This window comes from Haliotis asinina, chromosome 4, assembly GCF_037392515.1.
Source record: "Haliotis asinina isolate JCU_RB_2024 chromosome 4, JCU_Hal_asi_v2, whole genome shotgun sequence".
NCBI lineage: Eukaryota > Metazoa > Mollusca > Gastropoda > Lepetellida > Haliotidae > Haliotis > Haliotis asinina.
In genome coordinates this window covers 52490792-52507198 of record NC_090283.1, presented here as the reverse complement: position 1 = coordinate 52507198, position 16407 = coordinate 52490792, and the positions used below count along the sequence as shown (strand labels likewise).

General features: G+C 39.6%; 2 protein-coding genes across 2 annotated transcripts; both read right to left on the bottom strand.

Moving 5' to 3' along the window:
- Nucleotides 1-6087: 6087 nt before the first annotated feature.
- On the bottom strand, nt 6088-7266 carry LOC137282573 (glycoprotein 3-alpha-L-fucosyltransferase A-like). The gene has a single exon (XM_067814346.1). The coding sequence runs from the start codon at nt 7264-7266 to the stop codon at nt 6088-6090; it is 1179 nt and encodes a 392-aa protein (XP_067670447.1).
- A 5629-nt stretch (nt 7267-12895) lies between these two features.
- LOC137280991 (glycoprotein 3-alpha-L-fucosyltransferase A-like) lies at nt 12896-14188 on the bottom strand. Its single transcript, XM_067812160.1, has 2 exons — nt 14074-14188; nt 12896-13932 (listed from the first exon to the last, which is right to left on the bottom strand). The coding sequence occupies exons 1-2, from the start codon at nt 14186-14188 to the stop codon at nt 12896-12898; spliced, it is 1152 nt and encodes a 383-aa protein (XP_067668261.1).
- Between the last annotated feature and the right edge of the window lie 2219 nt (nt 14189-16407).

Genomic DNA, 16407 nt, shown 5'->3' with positions numbered 1-16407 from the left:
TATAGTGGTAGGGGACATGCGCCCTAAGTACAACATAGTCCATACACTATACAGGAACTTATTCAAGTACAACAAAGATATGTGGCGATACAATCAATTTTGCTGAATATTTATAAATGTGTATCCCATCATGAGAGATACATTCCACGGTCAATGATACCTAATTTTACACTGCATAATAAATATACATATATTTAAGACAGGGCCCTTCGTGCAACATGGTCCATACATTATACGAGAACTTATGCAGGTACAACAAGGCAGTGTAGGACACAGTCGATTTTGTAGAATGTTTATGCAGGTGTGTCCAGGTATGAGAAATATAACATTGCACGATCAATCATGCATAAATTTACATTACAAGATAGATATACAAAAATGTTATGGAAAAGGCTTGAATCCTAGAGGATATCCTACCAATACAAGGCGTCAAGACATTGAAAATAACACGGTTCATAAACATTAGAGCAATTTGTTTATCAAAGTAGAAATATTATCATGGCATAGTGATAATAATTTCATACGTTACGTCAACAAGTGCTTGAAGGTCGGCGATTTGCAGCACGGAGGATATACACATACCGTCTATCAATGATACTTAATTATACTGAGCGCCTTTACCACTGCATCATGGCATGGCCTAGCATACCATATGCACCAAAATCAAAGATTTTTACAAGAGGTTTAAAAGGGAGATTTTAATGGATGGACAATATACCTGTATAGATTGTGTGATACAGCAAGGGACAAGAATTATATACCGGTGCACGGTCAATGCTGCATAATTTCACATTGTAAAGTAGATATACACAAATGTTAAGGCAAAGTCCTGTGTACAGCGTTGTCCATATGTTATAGGGGAACATATACGGCAAGTAGAGAGTAACAATCAATAGGAAACAATCCATTTTGCAGAGTGTTATATACTGACATATCTGACATACTGATCAATAATGCATAATTTTACATTATAAGGTAGATATACAGAAGCTAAAGGTAAAGGCTTCGGTCCCAGAGGATATATACTACTACTTAATGCATATTCTATACAACAGCTTTGAGACAGAAGTTTGGGGAATGAACAATGTGACAGGCCAGGTTTCTATTGACCGCTTAGTGTTGGGAAGATATAAATAAATTAAATTGTGCCAGTGTTGGAAATACAAAATATTTCAGGGATATATATATATATATATATATATATATATATATATATATATATATATATATATATATATATATAGCTAACTTGTGTATCCTATGACAATCTTCGCCAAAGATATATATATATGTCTTTGGCGAAGATTGTCATAGGATACACAAGTTAGCTAAGTGGTATTCAGTCTCCACGTATCCCGCGTTACAAGCTTTACATAATCTTTCATTCCTTGAGGTATCTAACTTTATCATATAATGGAGAGTGTTATTGATGCAATAAACCCATCAAATAAACTTGGTATCCAAATCTTATAAATATGTAAATTAGGTAAAAAACGAGAATTACTTTCACAAAACTCCATACAACGTCATGCGAATCCCACAACGTAAACGTTGAATTATGACGTCGTCAGGAGTTTTCGAGGGGTTTTTCCATTGCGTGGGCGAGTTTGTAAACAAACATTGATGCACCCAAGTTCAATATTGGCGATTCTGTCAGGGGTGACACAATAAATGTACAGAAAAGTGACAAAGATTCTCCTCCTTCTCGCAGGTATCGACCACTGGCCTTGATTGAATCGGATAGCAGTCGGGAAACTGACTAAATCTCGGCATGTTCTCAACATGGCCGTTTGTTTTCGAACGTTTAATTCCTCTCGTTATATGAACTTGTTGTCAAACACACTACTGTTTGTCTGTGAAGCAAGAACCTGTTTCTAACTTATTACTCTCTTTCTCTTGAATGTTATCTTGTTTTGTTGTTCTTTCAAGGCGAAAAAGTCTTTCTAGGTTCATATTCAGGTTTGGACTATATGTGAGACTGGTCACAACAATATGCCGCCGTTGCGAAAGGTCACTGACATTGACCTTGCTTCAATGCCATGTATACGTATTCATACGCAAACAATATATTCTTTTCAAACGTATTTTGCTCTACTTTTAAACTATTTTTAAGCATCACATTATATGATAAAAAGATTATTGACCTCGTGTGTTTCCGTATCATTAATATCATATTATTAGGGATAAAAATATGTATTATGCTCCCCAAAGGCTCGTATAATACAATTTCTATCCCTAATAATATGATACTAATGATACGGAAACGGTGGCTAGTTTACGTAAGATGCAGCTGTGCGGAAGCGTATTAGTTCCACGGTGAAAATTTCTTTTGCTGTCACTATCTCCTACGTAGGAGTTAGGAATACTATCTTCTACGTAGGAGACAGTATGGCCTACGTAGGAGAAAGTGACACCCAAAAAATATTTCACCGTGGCCCTAATACGCTTCCGTACAGCTGAGCTGTGCAAGTACAGTTCTGAATTTAATTATGGTTATGGCAGGGAGAAAAGACCCAGTCTGGGAAAGTGTCTCAAACAGAGATTAATTAAAATATTTATGGCTATTAAAGATAATCTCATGCCACTCCCGCTCACCGGTGCATTGTAACCTGTGGGAAAAAACAGCACTAAAAGAAGTCTTGCCCATATGTGGCCAAAACCAAGATTATAAAGCAAAGCTCTTGTATGGGAGATCCAGGTTGTCTTCCCCATCGATGTCAATTGCAAAAGCACGCCGTAACGCTTTTTCGGGTAGCGGTGATCTGGCATATTGATAAGTGTTACCCAATACCGGATGTAGCGGATATAGGCTGAGAGGGTATCTGCCGCATTCCCCTCGTACAGCTTCTTTAGACGTTTGTATTTTGACACCCAAGACCCGCTCACAGGCTAGGACATGGACAGATTCAATTTCCTCACTAACAGATAATCCCTAACCTCTTCACAAAACGGAGGATCTTCACCTTTTGACAAGTATTTGTGAGTATACCTTGTATGGCCAATCAGAGTAGGGGATTAAGAAGTGGTGTCACAGATTTTGAGTGCTGCTTTAGCCGCAAAGTCGGTGACTATGCTACCACATATTCCACCTTGGCTTGGTAACCAACCAAAAACGCATTGTCCAGTAGCAAGATCTTTATATAATTCAAGAATTTCTATTAAAAATGGATGTTTGCAAAAAATATTTTTGATGGCTTATAGACACGATTGTAAACCAAAAGTCATTCGGTCCTGTAATCTGACTGGTTGAAAAAACATGATCAAATGGTATTTGATTCCCGGAAACTGCAAGACTATTCACTGCGTACTGACACGTATAAACATCGCAAACAATTGTCTTGTTGTGTCATCAACAGTGGTGACGTCATCCAAATCATATTGTGACGTAAAGTTAGAATGACGTCACAAATGAGCAACTCCAGATGATGGAGTGCCCAGATTAAAACCCTTTAGTTTACATTCTTGTTTACAATGTCGATAAACATCATGTGTCATGTGTCCGGTGACGCCGTCAGTTCCAAATGTATTCCCGTGCTTCAAATACTCAATAACACCCGGAAATTGGCCAACACATGATGTTTATCTCCTAAAAGAGAGTCTGAGTAAATTTACAATGTTTATGTTTATGGTGTTCATTGATATATTGTAAGACCGTTAATGTTGCATTCGCTGTACAAATTAAGCTGTGATCTGGTATTCTGGAAGATATTGTTCTGGATTCATCATACCATAGGCGTTTTAATAAACCACATACACATAAACTAGTGCATCTTATTTTGAAATCAGGACATTTATCATTTACCCATCAAGTTCGACCCGTGAAGGTCCGGGGTAGAATAGGCCTGCAGCAACCCAATGCTTGCTATAAAAGGCGACTATGCTTGTCGTAAGAGGCGACTAACGGAATCGGGTGGTCAGGCTCGCTGAATTGTTTGACATATGTCATCGGTTCTCAACTACGCAATCGATGCTCATGATCACTGGATTGTCTGGTCCAGACTCGATTATTTACAGGTGGAAGTTTGCTGAGTGCGGCGTAAAACTAAGCTCACTCACTCTCACCACATCAATTTCAACACCATTACCATGAACAATGTATTCGCATTAGCATTAACACCTGCACAAGTCCACACACTACTGGCACAGTCCATGTCAGTATCAGGGTCAACTTTGTTATCACTATCAACACTTTTGACATCACCATTATCCTCATATATATTCACCTTCTTACCAACATCATCACTAACACGAGGAATCTCAGCAGTGGTTGGATTCCTTCGGTCGTTATTATAAACATTGGTACTTGTACTGAGAAGTACTTGCTGCAGACTCCTAAGATGCAAAGACGTGTAGAAGTTTGCATTTGTGTTCACGGTGGTCATACGCGGTCCTGAACACTCACTGCTTCACTGTCCAAAACTGCCTTGAAGCTGAATGATTTACGTACTTGTATATGTGTTCACTAATGGCCTACAGATTGAAAATTTGTGTATTGCCCAGGCGCAATTTTCTATAATTGTGAAATCTCACAATGTCTGTTTAGCTATTGCTTGTTCATAAAATGTTACCAGTGGAAAAAAAAATTTGCGCGAAGACACGCGTACGACTGTCGGGAAATCATCGTAATTGCATATTTGGTGCTAACTCACTGCCTTGTGGTGTAGAGATTAGAGCGTCTCGGGTTCGATTCCTGACCACGTCATACCACGACACGTTAAACTGTGGTACTTGTTGGTCCCTGCCTAATGTGTCAGAGTCGGGTATTCATGCTCAACTGCGGCATGGTATCTCATTGAGCTTTCACTACAAAACCAGCCTAAGTCTATGATGGTACAAGCATCCACGCATACACGCACATGCACGTTGTCATATGAGCGAAATATTCTTAAGTGCGATGTTAAACCGCATTTCACCTAATCTCACCTTTGGTGCAAACAAAACCCTTCGTTCCTCATGCCGAAGGTCCGGGTTTTATTCTCCCAATGGACACAACACGTGAAGTCCACTTCTGGTGTCCCTCGTTGTGATGTTGTTGAAATATTGCTAAAAGCGGGTTAAAACTCAATTCACTCACTCTAGGATTGATTGAGTTTGGTTTTATGCTACCTTAGCAATAGTCCTGAAATGTCACGGCGTTGTACCCATATAGAGAATCGAACCCGGGAATACGTCGTCACGAGCGAACATTTTAACCACTAGGCTATCCAAACGCCCCTGTTCCATGATTGAGAAACATTTGTAACGTCATAGCATGCATGCATCAGTGCGAGGAAACTCACCAACCTATCCCCAATTTTGCCTAACCGTGAGACACGTCAAGTGAAGAAGTTTCAACGGCTCGGTCGACACACTTGGGACAGCATGCTCCTCACAGGTATGTCCAGGTTTCTTCTTATTGGCATGCTAAGGGGATCGAAGAGGAGCTTTGGCTCAGAGTCGTTTGTCCTGGAGTTGAAATGATACAGGTTGTAGGGTAACATCATAGCTCATGAGATAGCATCTCATGACTGTAAATGACAAGATGAATGGAGAATGATACCCAGTAGGATACCTCCTACCCACAAGTAGCACCTGCACCTGCAGCCTACCCACAAGTAGCACCTGCACCTGCAGCCTACACACAAGTAGCACCTGCACCTGCAGCCTACCCACAAGTAGCACCTGCACCTGCAGCCTACCCACAAGTAGCACCTGCACCTGCAGCCTACCCACAAGTAGCACCTGCACCTGCACCTGCAGCCTACCCACAAGTAGCACCTGCACCTGCAGCCTACCCACAAGTAGCACCTGCACCTGCAGCCTACCCACAAGTAGCACCTGCACCTGCAGCCTACCCACATGTATCACCTACACCTTCAGCCTACCCACAAGTAGCACCTGCACCTGCAGCCTACCCACATGTAGCACCTGCACCTGCTGCCTACCCACAAGTAGCACCTGCAGTGGCATACTTGTTTTAGGCAGAATAGCACTAGTGAAATGTCACAGCTGAGTAGCTGAGAATCATGTTTAGTCATCACCCTTATCACAGGGACAGAGTGTATTCCCAGAACTGACTATTGTGACACCTTCTAACATTACAGAACGTTACGGCAGGTCGTTTGCCCGTTTGCATTTTCCGATACTAAGCCACTCTTTCATATCTGTGTAATGTTTTCGCCTAATATTACCATGTAACTTGGCACATAACTGACACCTCCAATCAAACTCAGTTTTTTCTGTGGAAATATATTCATATTTGTGCTTTTTCGCAAGGAAATACCCCATGGCTGTCTCAGTTCTCTCCAAATATTTGATATACTTCGCCAAACTCTTGGGACTGTCAAATGATGCCGTGTTGATGAAGGTTCCTTCCGGCAGAAGACGTGCATAGTCAGCGCCACCACGAACTATGGGAATAGCTGAAGTCATGAACGTGTTGTAGAACTTTTCTGTGATGTAGTCTTTACAGAGGGAGTTTTCAAACGAAAGATAAAACCTATATGTCGTGTTTAACATACTAAGACACCCGAAGGACCTTTCTCTCGGGCAATCAAAGCTCTTGTTTTGTCTGCAGGCGCCATAAATGTCGACATCAATATATTTCTGCAGTTCTTTAACATACAATTCCCTCTTTGACGGTGTACCACAGTTACTAACAAACCAAGCTATTGATCGGCTTTTACGTCTTAGGACATCACTTATATTCACAGTGCCTCCTGTATACAAGATCCTATTATAAGGGAAGGGTATATCCGAATCCAAACGGTACGTCAATGTCCAGTTAAAACGTCCATTCCAGTCAGAACGGAAAACTGTATCTTTTCCATAGTGATGAGGCGATTCCCATCCATACAAAATCCACACCTGATTCCTGTTTCTGTTTGGGTACTTTGATGAGGGCAAATTCACACCATGGACAATCACAGCATCAGCTGAGGAAATGTGTGCCTCATTTGTACTTATGTCACACGACCGAACGCTGCAGTGGTCGAAGGATTTGGATTTTGCAGTCGTGAACCAAGATGGCACGTTCATCCACACAATACGTTTTCTAGTTCCGTTTGGTGAACCTGGTGACGTAATGCTTGCACTCGTTCTATGAAGGACGAGGGGATACTTTTGAGAGACTTCAAGGAGGCATACTTGTTTCACGCTAGGTGTTGTTGACATGACACCTTCCGCTACAAACACATCCATTGATTGATTCATTATCACATAGAAAGCTACCAATGCCAAAGTTGCTCCCAGACATACTCGGAAGCATCGTTTGTAACTGCAGTTCATTGTGACTGAACTGAAACAAAACAGGAGCATTTAGAAAGGTGTATGTTAGATCAATACCTTTGATTCATGACAGGATCACTCTCTCGCGCACACACACACACGCACGCACACATACGCGTGCGTATGCGGGTACGCGATAGTGTGTGTATAATGCATGCATGACATTGTATATGGATAATTAAGAGTGCATGGAGAAAATCAAATAGTTTGGACACGACACGGATTTCCCTTCACCTACCTTCCTGGATCACTTCCTCCTCTCCATACACACCGATCATCCCTCCTTCCCCCCCCCCTCTCTCACTCTCTCTCTCGCTCGCTCGCTCTTACTCAGTTTGTTGTAGCGTGTTTGTGTATGGATGTATGAATGAATGGATATATTTTTATGAAGAAAACCTCAAAATAATTACTTTGAACCTTTCTTCCTGATAACAAGGATGGGATGTATACTGTATCGATATACAGTATAATTATAATGCCTTAGTTCACTTACAGGATCAAAGAAATGTCCGTAAGCACAATGCGTATTATTGATTTGCTCTGTAAATCTTCCAATCAATGATTAAAAGACCATTTCAGTGACAACTCTTGAAGTATGTGCAGTGTTGTTTCTTCAGGACATTTTTCCAGGCTGCATTGACTAAATAAACTGATAACAGAACACTGAAAGACACGTTAGTTTCACGTGAGACCGCATCAGTTCGTTGTAGAATAATGGTTAAAAAATGTAATGGTTAATATTTTTTTATGTAAAGTCGTACAGATTGAAATGCATTAATCTATATAAAAAAAGGGTAAAAAATTCTTTCCAAAACAAGAAACATTTTTGCACAAATTACAATATTGTTTTCTCAAAAATTGGAAGGGCTGCTTAAAACCACGACGTTAACACATCTTTGTTGGAGCGGTGAGGTAGGCCGATGGTTAAAGGGTCATGCTCAAGGCCCGTGTTTTATTTCCTACATGGGTGCATTTTGTAGTTCAACCCTAGTGCCTCGTGATGTGTGTGTGTGTGTGTGTGTGTGTGTGTGTGTGTGTGTGTGTGTGTGTTATTGATAAACCAGGGTAATTCAACATCCATATATATGCTTAAATGCTCCATGGATAATAATGCTAATACTAAACACAAAGATACTGTGTGTACTTACATTGCGCTAACCTCCAGACTCAAGGCGTATCCTCAAAGGCCTTACATTTTTTCCAACGAATCAGTGTGCACTACAGCCTGAGCTGCTAGCGAGTGTTAGCAGACATCTCATCCTATTGGGTATCCACCCATTGCTTAGTGAATCAAGGGAAATCTTAACGAAGTCACTTGTCTTCCGTGAGACACATGTGTTACATGGACCAAGGAATACAGTTTCATGAGTTAACAGATATTCCAAGCCCATAACGAGGGTGTGAATACACATGTGAGAGATACGTTTGGACTGTTCACTTGCCAAACGCTTGCATGTCGGCGAGGTCACTGCGTCAATGCGTTCATCTCCAGAGCAAACAAATCTCCAGTGGTAAATTGCATAAGTAATATCGCTCTGCGATTAAATTAAAAGTTCACATAGGAATATGGAAGATCGAGCAAATGACGTTTGACGATGGTCTGGTATAGGTCCTGAAGTGGAGAAACGTGAATGGCAATGAAGTAGATAACAGCAGTAAAGTGATACTACCTTGAACAACAAGTGGCCAACCTGGTGTCCGCCTCGTGTCATATATCGTCCTTTACGTTAAGACTCCTATTGCAATTTGAATATCCTTCTTCTCTCGACAGCTGGTTTATCACTGTCTGGCCACCTTTGTCGGCAGGGGATTTTATTCCAGGTCGATGGTTCAAGCGGTTAAACAAATATGAGAAGCTTAAGCTTAGCAAAGCATACAACAATTCTGTTCTTCTTCCAGTCTTTGACATATGACTTCAGTGTGTGCAACTTCTCCACACAAAGTAACAACACATTTGGTTTGTTGTGAAGTTTTAATGCGACGAAACCACGATTGTATAATATACCTGCACAACGAATACGGATGTGGGGTAGCCATAAAGAAATACATACATCTACTCTAACGCAAAAAAGTTAGTGGACATAATATTAAATTGTTTAAAGTTATTTGAAAAATTATAAAAATAACACTGAATAAACTTGTCGCAAAGAAGTTGTGACAGATGTTTCTCTGTACCTATCCCCTATCGTGCATGCTAAGGATGAACTGTAACGAATAGGGCAAGCGTTGGTTCAGACATGGATCAACATTCTTCGAGCATTCCCCAATCTCTTTTACGTGTATTTATGATGAAGTCTACAACAGTCTCTCATAAAGGGCGGCCTAAACGGGTAGCTCACTTTTATTCTGTATTATAGCTTATATGAATCCTGTATTTTCATGTGTGGTAAAACAAATAACATGTCTCTCTGTTTGTCTGTCTATTCGTCGTCATGGTCAAGTTGCATGTACCCAAGCTGAACAGGAAGTCAGTTTTCCAAATGCTCTACGTTGTTGTGTTTTAGCGTTAGAATCAAACACGGTGGTGATGTGTTTTAGCAACCTTGGTTTTCGAGGTTTTTTTTCATAATGTTTCATTTCAGTGAAACTCAACCAACATTGAATCAGTTTCTTCACTGCATGCTCTAACATGCCGTTTAAAGTGCCCATTAATCAAACAAAAAGCTGCATTTACCTGACAGTATAAATGATCTCACCACATTTAAGTTTGTATATGACTATCACATTTTAGGGTGATCTCGCCGCAATCAGCAACATTTCAACTATATGACGGCGGTCGGTAAATAATGGAGTCTGGACCAGACAATCCAGTGATCAACAGCATGAGCATCGATCTGCGCAATTGGATGACATGTGTCAACTAAGTCAGCGAGGGTGACCAGCCGATCCCATTAGTCGTATCTCACGACAAGCACAGTCGCCTTTTAAGGCAAGCATGTTTTGCCAAAGGTCTATTCTATCCCGGAACTTCATGGGTCAGCTATCGTTTGTAATGATCCTGTCGGTGTGTCCTTTGTGTCTGTATAATATAGTACAAACTAATTACCTGTCAGAAAGTCTCCGAAACAGTCACGCGTAAAAACGATTAGAAGATTTGCCTTGAACCTGATCTTATATTACGTCAGTTCTGAATTTGTCATGGGTTGTATCACTGAACATTTCTTATACAGTAGAAGCTGTCTAAACCGGCTCTCAGTGGGACTGAAGAAATAGTCCGGTTTAAACAATGTGCCCTATTATAGAGCTGATGATAAATGTATAAGCCACGGATAGGACTGAGGACGTCGGTGTTGGTAACTTGCTGGAATGGATAGATGCCGGTTTTAACAGCTTCCACTGTATTACGCTTTTCTCAAGACATTCAAATAATCTCAAGAAATTCCTAAAGTTTAACATAGCTGTTTTTACCAACGTATTTCATTTAAAGTCCCATTTCCTCAGACATGTTACATTTTCTATAGTAACGTGAATATACGATATTTGAAGTCTGTTTTCTAAGTAATCGCCCTTTAGTTGCATAAACGATATAATTTAATGTAAAATATCTCAATTAACGAAAATCGTTATTTTGTTACTAAATTCGACGTTTCTGACTTGTGTATTCTGGGGTGACAAGGCTACTGCTCTGCAGCTGGCATTTATGTGCTATATGTTTGACTTGACACATGAGTATCCGTTGACAGCAACATCTGTGATATTTATTTGCAAATGTTGGATTTCGTGTAAAGTAATGTACATATATTATTTTGTTGCTGAGTCATATATTTCAGACTGTGCTGGTTCTTCTATCACAACGGATAAATATTTCAGTTTGAAAGCAGTCAAGATCTTTTTGATAAAGTCGAGATTAATTTGTTTTTGGTTTTCTTAAGTGAAATAGATATTGTGATGAATGTGTTTTCTGAATATATAAATAGAACAATAGCCAGTTCGGTGGTTGTGTGAATCCATGTCAGGTCCATGTAGAAAGCAAAGCTTTTTTTTAAAAAAACTATAAAAATTTTGAGATGAGCCCCGACTTGAAACGCTTCACATTACAATATACCTAGACAAGGTCGGACACATTGCCGATCGCTACTCTACCATCGCATGCAATCGATTAAAACTTCAAACATAATCATTGATGATAGGCCTATCGATCACCACTCATGACACCTACCAGTTCTTTATTGTTTTTTCTACAAGTCGATTGAAAGCCGATTTTGACCCTCACCTAAACGACCTTGACACAAATGACTGACGATAGCAAGCGTCGACCAAAGTGATGGCGTGCTTTGACCACACTCCCTGATGCGGCCTTAACGTCCTTGCTATCGTCCGCCTGATTTTTACTGTTTCTCGTCAACAGGTATTTTGTTTAGCTGAAAACAACCCCAGTGTAGGTACAATTCCACCCCATCCACCTCTCCACATATTGACAAAATTTCATCCAGTTATAGAGTTATTATGATGAGTTATCCAGTTATAGAGTTATTATGATGAGAAATAAATTATAAACGCCCGAAGAGATGTAAAAAGACTAGATTATCATGGATATATATACAAAAATGGCAAGTAAATCTAAAATGGTTTACCTGTAGAGGGCGATACACTGTATCTGAAGGCAGATCAATATAATAAAGACCATAGATATACTCAGTACCTTGGTGTCTAGTTTAGATCAACACCATCGCTTCAGCCCCTGGCGATTTCAGGAAAAGTCAGCCAAAATTAAAAGAACCTCGATTAAACATAATGGTAGGTTTAGATTTACCTTGAATGTTTTGAGACTTACATGTCGTCTCATTAGGACAACAATTTTACAATACTTCCAAACTGCAGCCACGAGTGAGTGAGTGAGTTAAAATTGCTCGTCACGTCGGCAATATTTCAGCAATATTTCAGCGACATCGTGGGCAAGGGAACCTAAGACAACAGTAAAAAGTATGAAATATATTCAAAATTTATAAAATCCTGTCAGTAAATGACAGTTCAACAACCAATGCAGCACAATTCGGATTGTTAAAACAAATATAAAAATGTTCTATAGATCGCCAACAACTTATGATAGGACACTAAACCAAGAACCACGAGGATTACAGCCAAGAACAATTTCACTTACTTATCTAAAGTAATCATCAACATGTATCTAGGAATTTTATTTCTTTTAAAATTTAAATGATTAAATAATGATCATTCCTCATAAGCAGCAACAGCAAAAACACAATTTTACGCATGGATTAACAGATTAGCTCCGAATTTTGTAGCGACAAACAAATCAACATCTACCCCGGGAGACGGTGGAAGACTGGAAAAGTCCATATGTAACATTGAAATTTGTTCGGGATGGACGGACGAACTGTTCATTATAAAATACGGAATGGAGAATTCAGTGTATCAGAGAAGAAGGAACACCGTTAATTCTACAGCATTTCAACTACAGATCCACGAGTGACAGATAAAAAACAGCATGTATGGACGATTACCCTCAGTAACTGTTGTTAATCATTTGGGAAGAGTTTGTAAATCACCCTTATCACAAATAAGATAATGTTATTCAATCGATGTGATCCAAGAATTGAGTGAGAAAAACCACTTTTTGATGATACTGTTATGATATCTAGCGACCACTTTCTTGCTATGCCAATCATCAAGGCACATCATTGGGTCGTTCTAGACATTTGCCAGTTCTAAGCCACTCTTTCATATCTGTGTAATACTTTCTCGTAAAATTACCATGTAACTTGGCACATAACTGACACCTCCAATCAAACTCCGTTTTTTCTGTGGCAATATATTCATATTTGTGCTTTTCTGCAAGAATATTCCCCATAGCTGTCTCATTTCTCTCCAAATATTTGATATAGTTCGCCAAACTCTTGGGACTGTCAAATGATGCCGTGTTGATGAAGGTTCCTTCTGGCAGAAGACGTGCATAGTCAGCGCCACCACGAACGATGGGAATAGCTGAAGTCATGAACGTGTTGTAGAACTTTTCTGTGATGTAGTCTTTACAGAGGGAGTTTTCAAACGAAAGATAAAACCTATATGTCGTGTTTAACATACTAAGACACCCGAAGGACCTTTCTTTCGGGCAATCAAAGCTCATGCTATTTCTGCAGGCGCCATAAATGTCGACATCGATATGTTTCTGCAGTTCTTTAACATACAATTCCCTCTTTGACGGTGTATCACAGTTACTAACAAACCAAGCTATTGATCGGCTTTTTCGTCTTAGAACATCACTTATATTCACAGTACCTCCTGTATACAAAATCCTATTATAAGGAAAGGGTATGTCCGAATCCAAGCGGTACGTCAATGTCCAGTTAAAACGTCCATTCCAGTCAGAACGGAAAATCGTGTTTGAATGGTAATGAACAGGTGATTCCCATCCATACATAATCCATACCTGATCTATGTTATTGTTTGGGTGTTTTGAAGCAGCCAAATTCACACCATGGACAACCACAGCATCAGCTGAGGAAATGAGTGCCTCATTTGTACTTATTTCACACGAACGAACGCTACAGTGGTCGAAGGACTTCGCAGTTGATAACCAATCTGGGAGGTTCATCCACACAATACGTTTTAATGTTCCGTTTGGTGAGCCTGCTGGCGGAATGTTCACACTCTTTCTATGAAGCACGAGGGGATGCTTTTGAGAGACTTCTAAGAGAGATACTTGTTTCACGTTAGCTTCAAAACGTTTTATTGTTCCGTGTGGTGACCCTGCTGACGTAATATTCACACTCTGTCTATGAAGCACGTGGGACTTCTGAGTGACTTCTAAGAGGGACAGTTGTTTCACGTTAGGTGTTGGTAACATGAAACCCCCCACTACAAACACATCCAGTGATTGATTCATTATCATATACAAAGCAACAGCAGCTAGAGATGTCACCACGCACACAAAGAAACATCCTCTGTAACTGCAATCCATTGTTCATAAAGCTGAAACAAAAAAGGCCCATTTGAAGTAGATGTTGTACATGTATGTTAGATGCCTTTGAGGTTTACGCCGCACTCAGCAACATTCCAGTTATCTGGATCAGACAATCCAGTGATCAACAGCATAAACATCGGTCTTCGCAACAGGGAACCGATGACATGTGCCAAACAAGTAAGCAGACCATCCGATCTCATTAGTCTCCTCTTTCGACAAGCTTAGTCGCCTTCTATGGGTTGCTGGAGAACTATTCTACCCCGGATACTTTTGATTCACGAATGTATCACTTTCCCATCCCTCAATGACACACATACCATGCGAGGGTACAATGTTCAATGTATGCCTGTATATATGGACGGATGATGGATATACATCACGATTTTCCCAGGCACGTAATGAATAATTGTTTATAACTGAAATTCATTGCCATTAAAGCTGAAACAAGACAATTGCATTTAACCAAAATATTGTATATTAGATTAATACTTTTGATGAATGTATCACCCATCTCCTCCGTCACGCACATACGTTGTGTGCGTGCGTGTCTATACGTGTGTGTGTGTATTATGCATGCATATATAGATGGATGGATGGGTGGATGGATGAATGGATATATTTGTATCAAGAAAACCACGAAATTATTACAATATGCCTCCTCCTTTAAAACATCCTTCCTGATAACAAAGACGTTTTGCTATCATGAAATAGGTCGTTAATCAGTTCATAATAATATCTAAAATGGAAAAAGTCCATGAAAAAAAGGAACATTGCATTGAAATGTTCCATCTGCCTAAAGGTTATGCATTAATCTTTCCATTAACAAGAACTATTTTTACATGAATAACAATATATTTCTCAAAAAGGGATTGCTGCTTAATACCACGACACTCATAATCTCTGTTCAAGAATTATACAGTATATATCCCAGTGCTTTAGAACTGAATACATTGTGGCTAATGGATATGGCACTGTGTGGAGTGTTCGTCCCGTGTCCTTTCCAGATGAGAGGAGATGTAAATAAGCATGAATTGACTGTTCCAGATGTACATGTAAATGTCTCTGCAAAGCGTCCCGGGAACGACCAGCTGTTTCATGGGTATGTGTATGAACCAGCGCCTGCCCGGAGGCCCGCTGCTTGTTAGTTACATGGCTGGCTTACGCCTTTTTTCACATAGCCGGCCTTATGTGCCAATACATTTTCCCAGGGTATATATTTGTCAATGTCATTGACTACGGGAAATATTTGGAAAATAATGTAAATGTGACCAATGAATAATGTCGTTCTTATCTAATAATAGTGACTCTAAATGAATTAACAGTGACTACCAAGTCATGGTTTTAGTACATTTGCTTTTGCACATGTTTAAGTTTACCTAAATAAATGTAATTCATTAATTACTCTTTTAGCGTACTCTTTTTTTTTACTCTTTTTCCATATCCATTAGCCACAATGTATTCAGTTCTAAAGCACTGGGATATATACTGTATAATTCTTGAACAGAGATTATGAGTGTCGTGGTATTAAGCAGCAATCCCTTTTTGAGAAATATATTGTTATTCATGTAAAAATAGTTCTTGTTAATGGAAAGATTAATGCATAACCTTTAGGCAGATGGAACATTTCAATGCAATGTTCCTTTTTTTCATGGACTTTTTCCATTTTAGATATTATTATGAATCATATGGTCAATTAAACATATCTCAATTTGCTGTATTTAATGTAGGGCTGGTTACATGTTAACAGGGCCGGCAACATTTTTTAGTTATCAGCCCAGTGAGCTTCCTGTCTTTTTGAAGGAGTTTCATACACTGGTATTGGTGAACGAAACCTGATTATTTCTGCTGTACATATGGTTAATGTCCCATGGATAACAGTGATAATGAACATATAAATGATGTGTGTACTTACATTGCCCCGAGTATATTTATATTGAAGATTTTCCCTTGAATCACCATCAACAACTGATTTCCAAGATGTCCGTGAAAAGACCAATGTCCCCTGGCTAGGCTTCGTCAAGCCACAGTACTGATAATGATAAACCTGTCTGAATCAAGATCCGCACTTCTGATTAAATGCGCCATGGATTCTGATTATAAACAGAAAAATAAACATAATAATAATGGTAATAATAAGCATAATCAGAGAGTGCCCGGGTTCTCCATCGGGAGCACAACCCTTCTGACAATCTGGGTAATGCATAAGGGTGCAGTGT

Bases quoted from the DNA above. Each gene is read 5' to 3' on its own strand.
- LOC137282573 (XM_067814346.1), bottom strand. From the start codon at position 7,266: ATGAACTGCAGTTACAAACGATGCTTCCGAGTATGTCTGGGAGCAACT.
- LOC137280991 (XM_067812160.1), bottom strand. From the start codon at position 14,188: ATGGATTGCAGTTACAGAGGATGTTTCTTTGTGTGCGTGGTGACATCT. The intron at 13,933-14,073 runs TGTTACCAACAC...CTAACGTGAAAC, and splicing joins GTTTGTAGTGGGGGGTTTCA to AAGTATCTCTCTTAGAAGTC.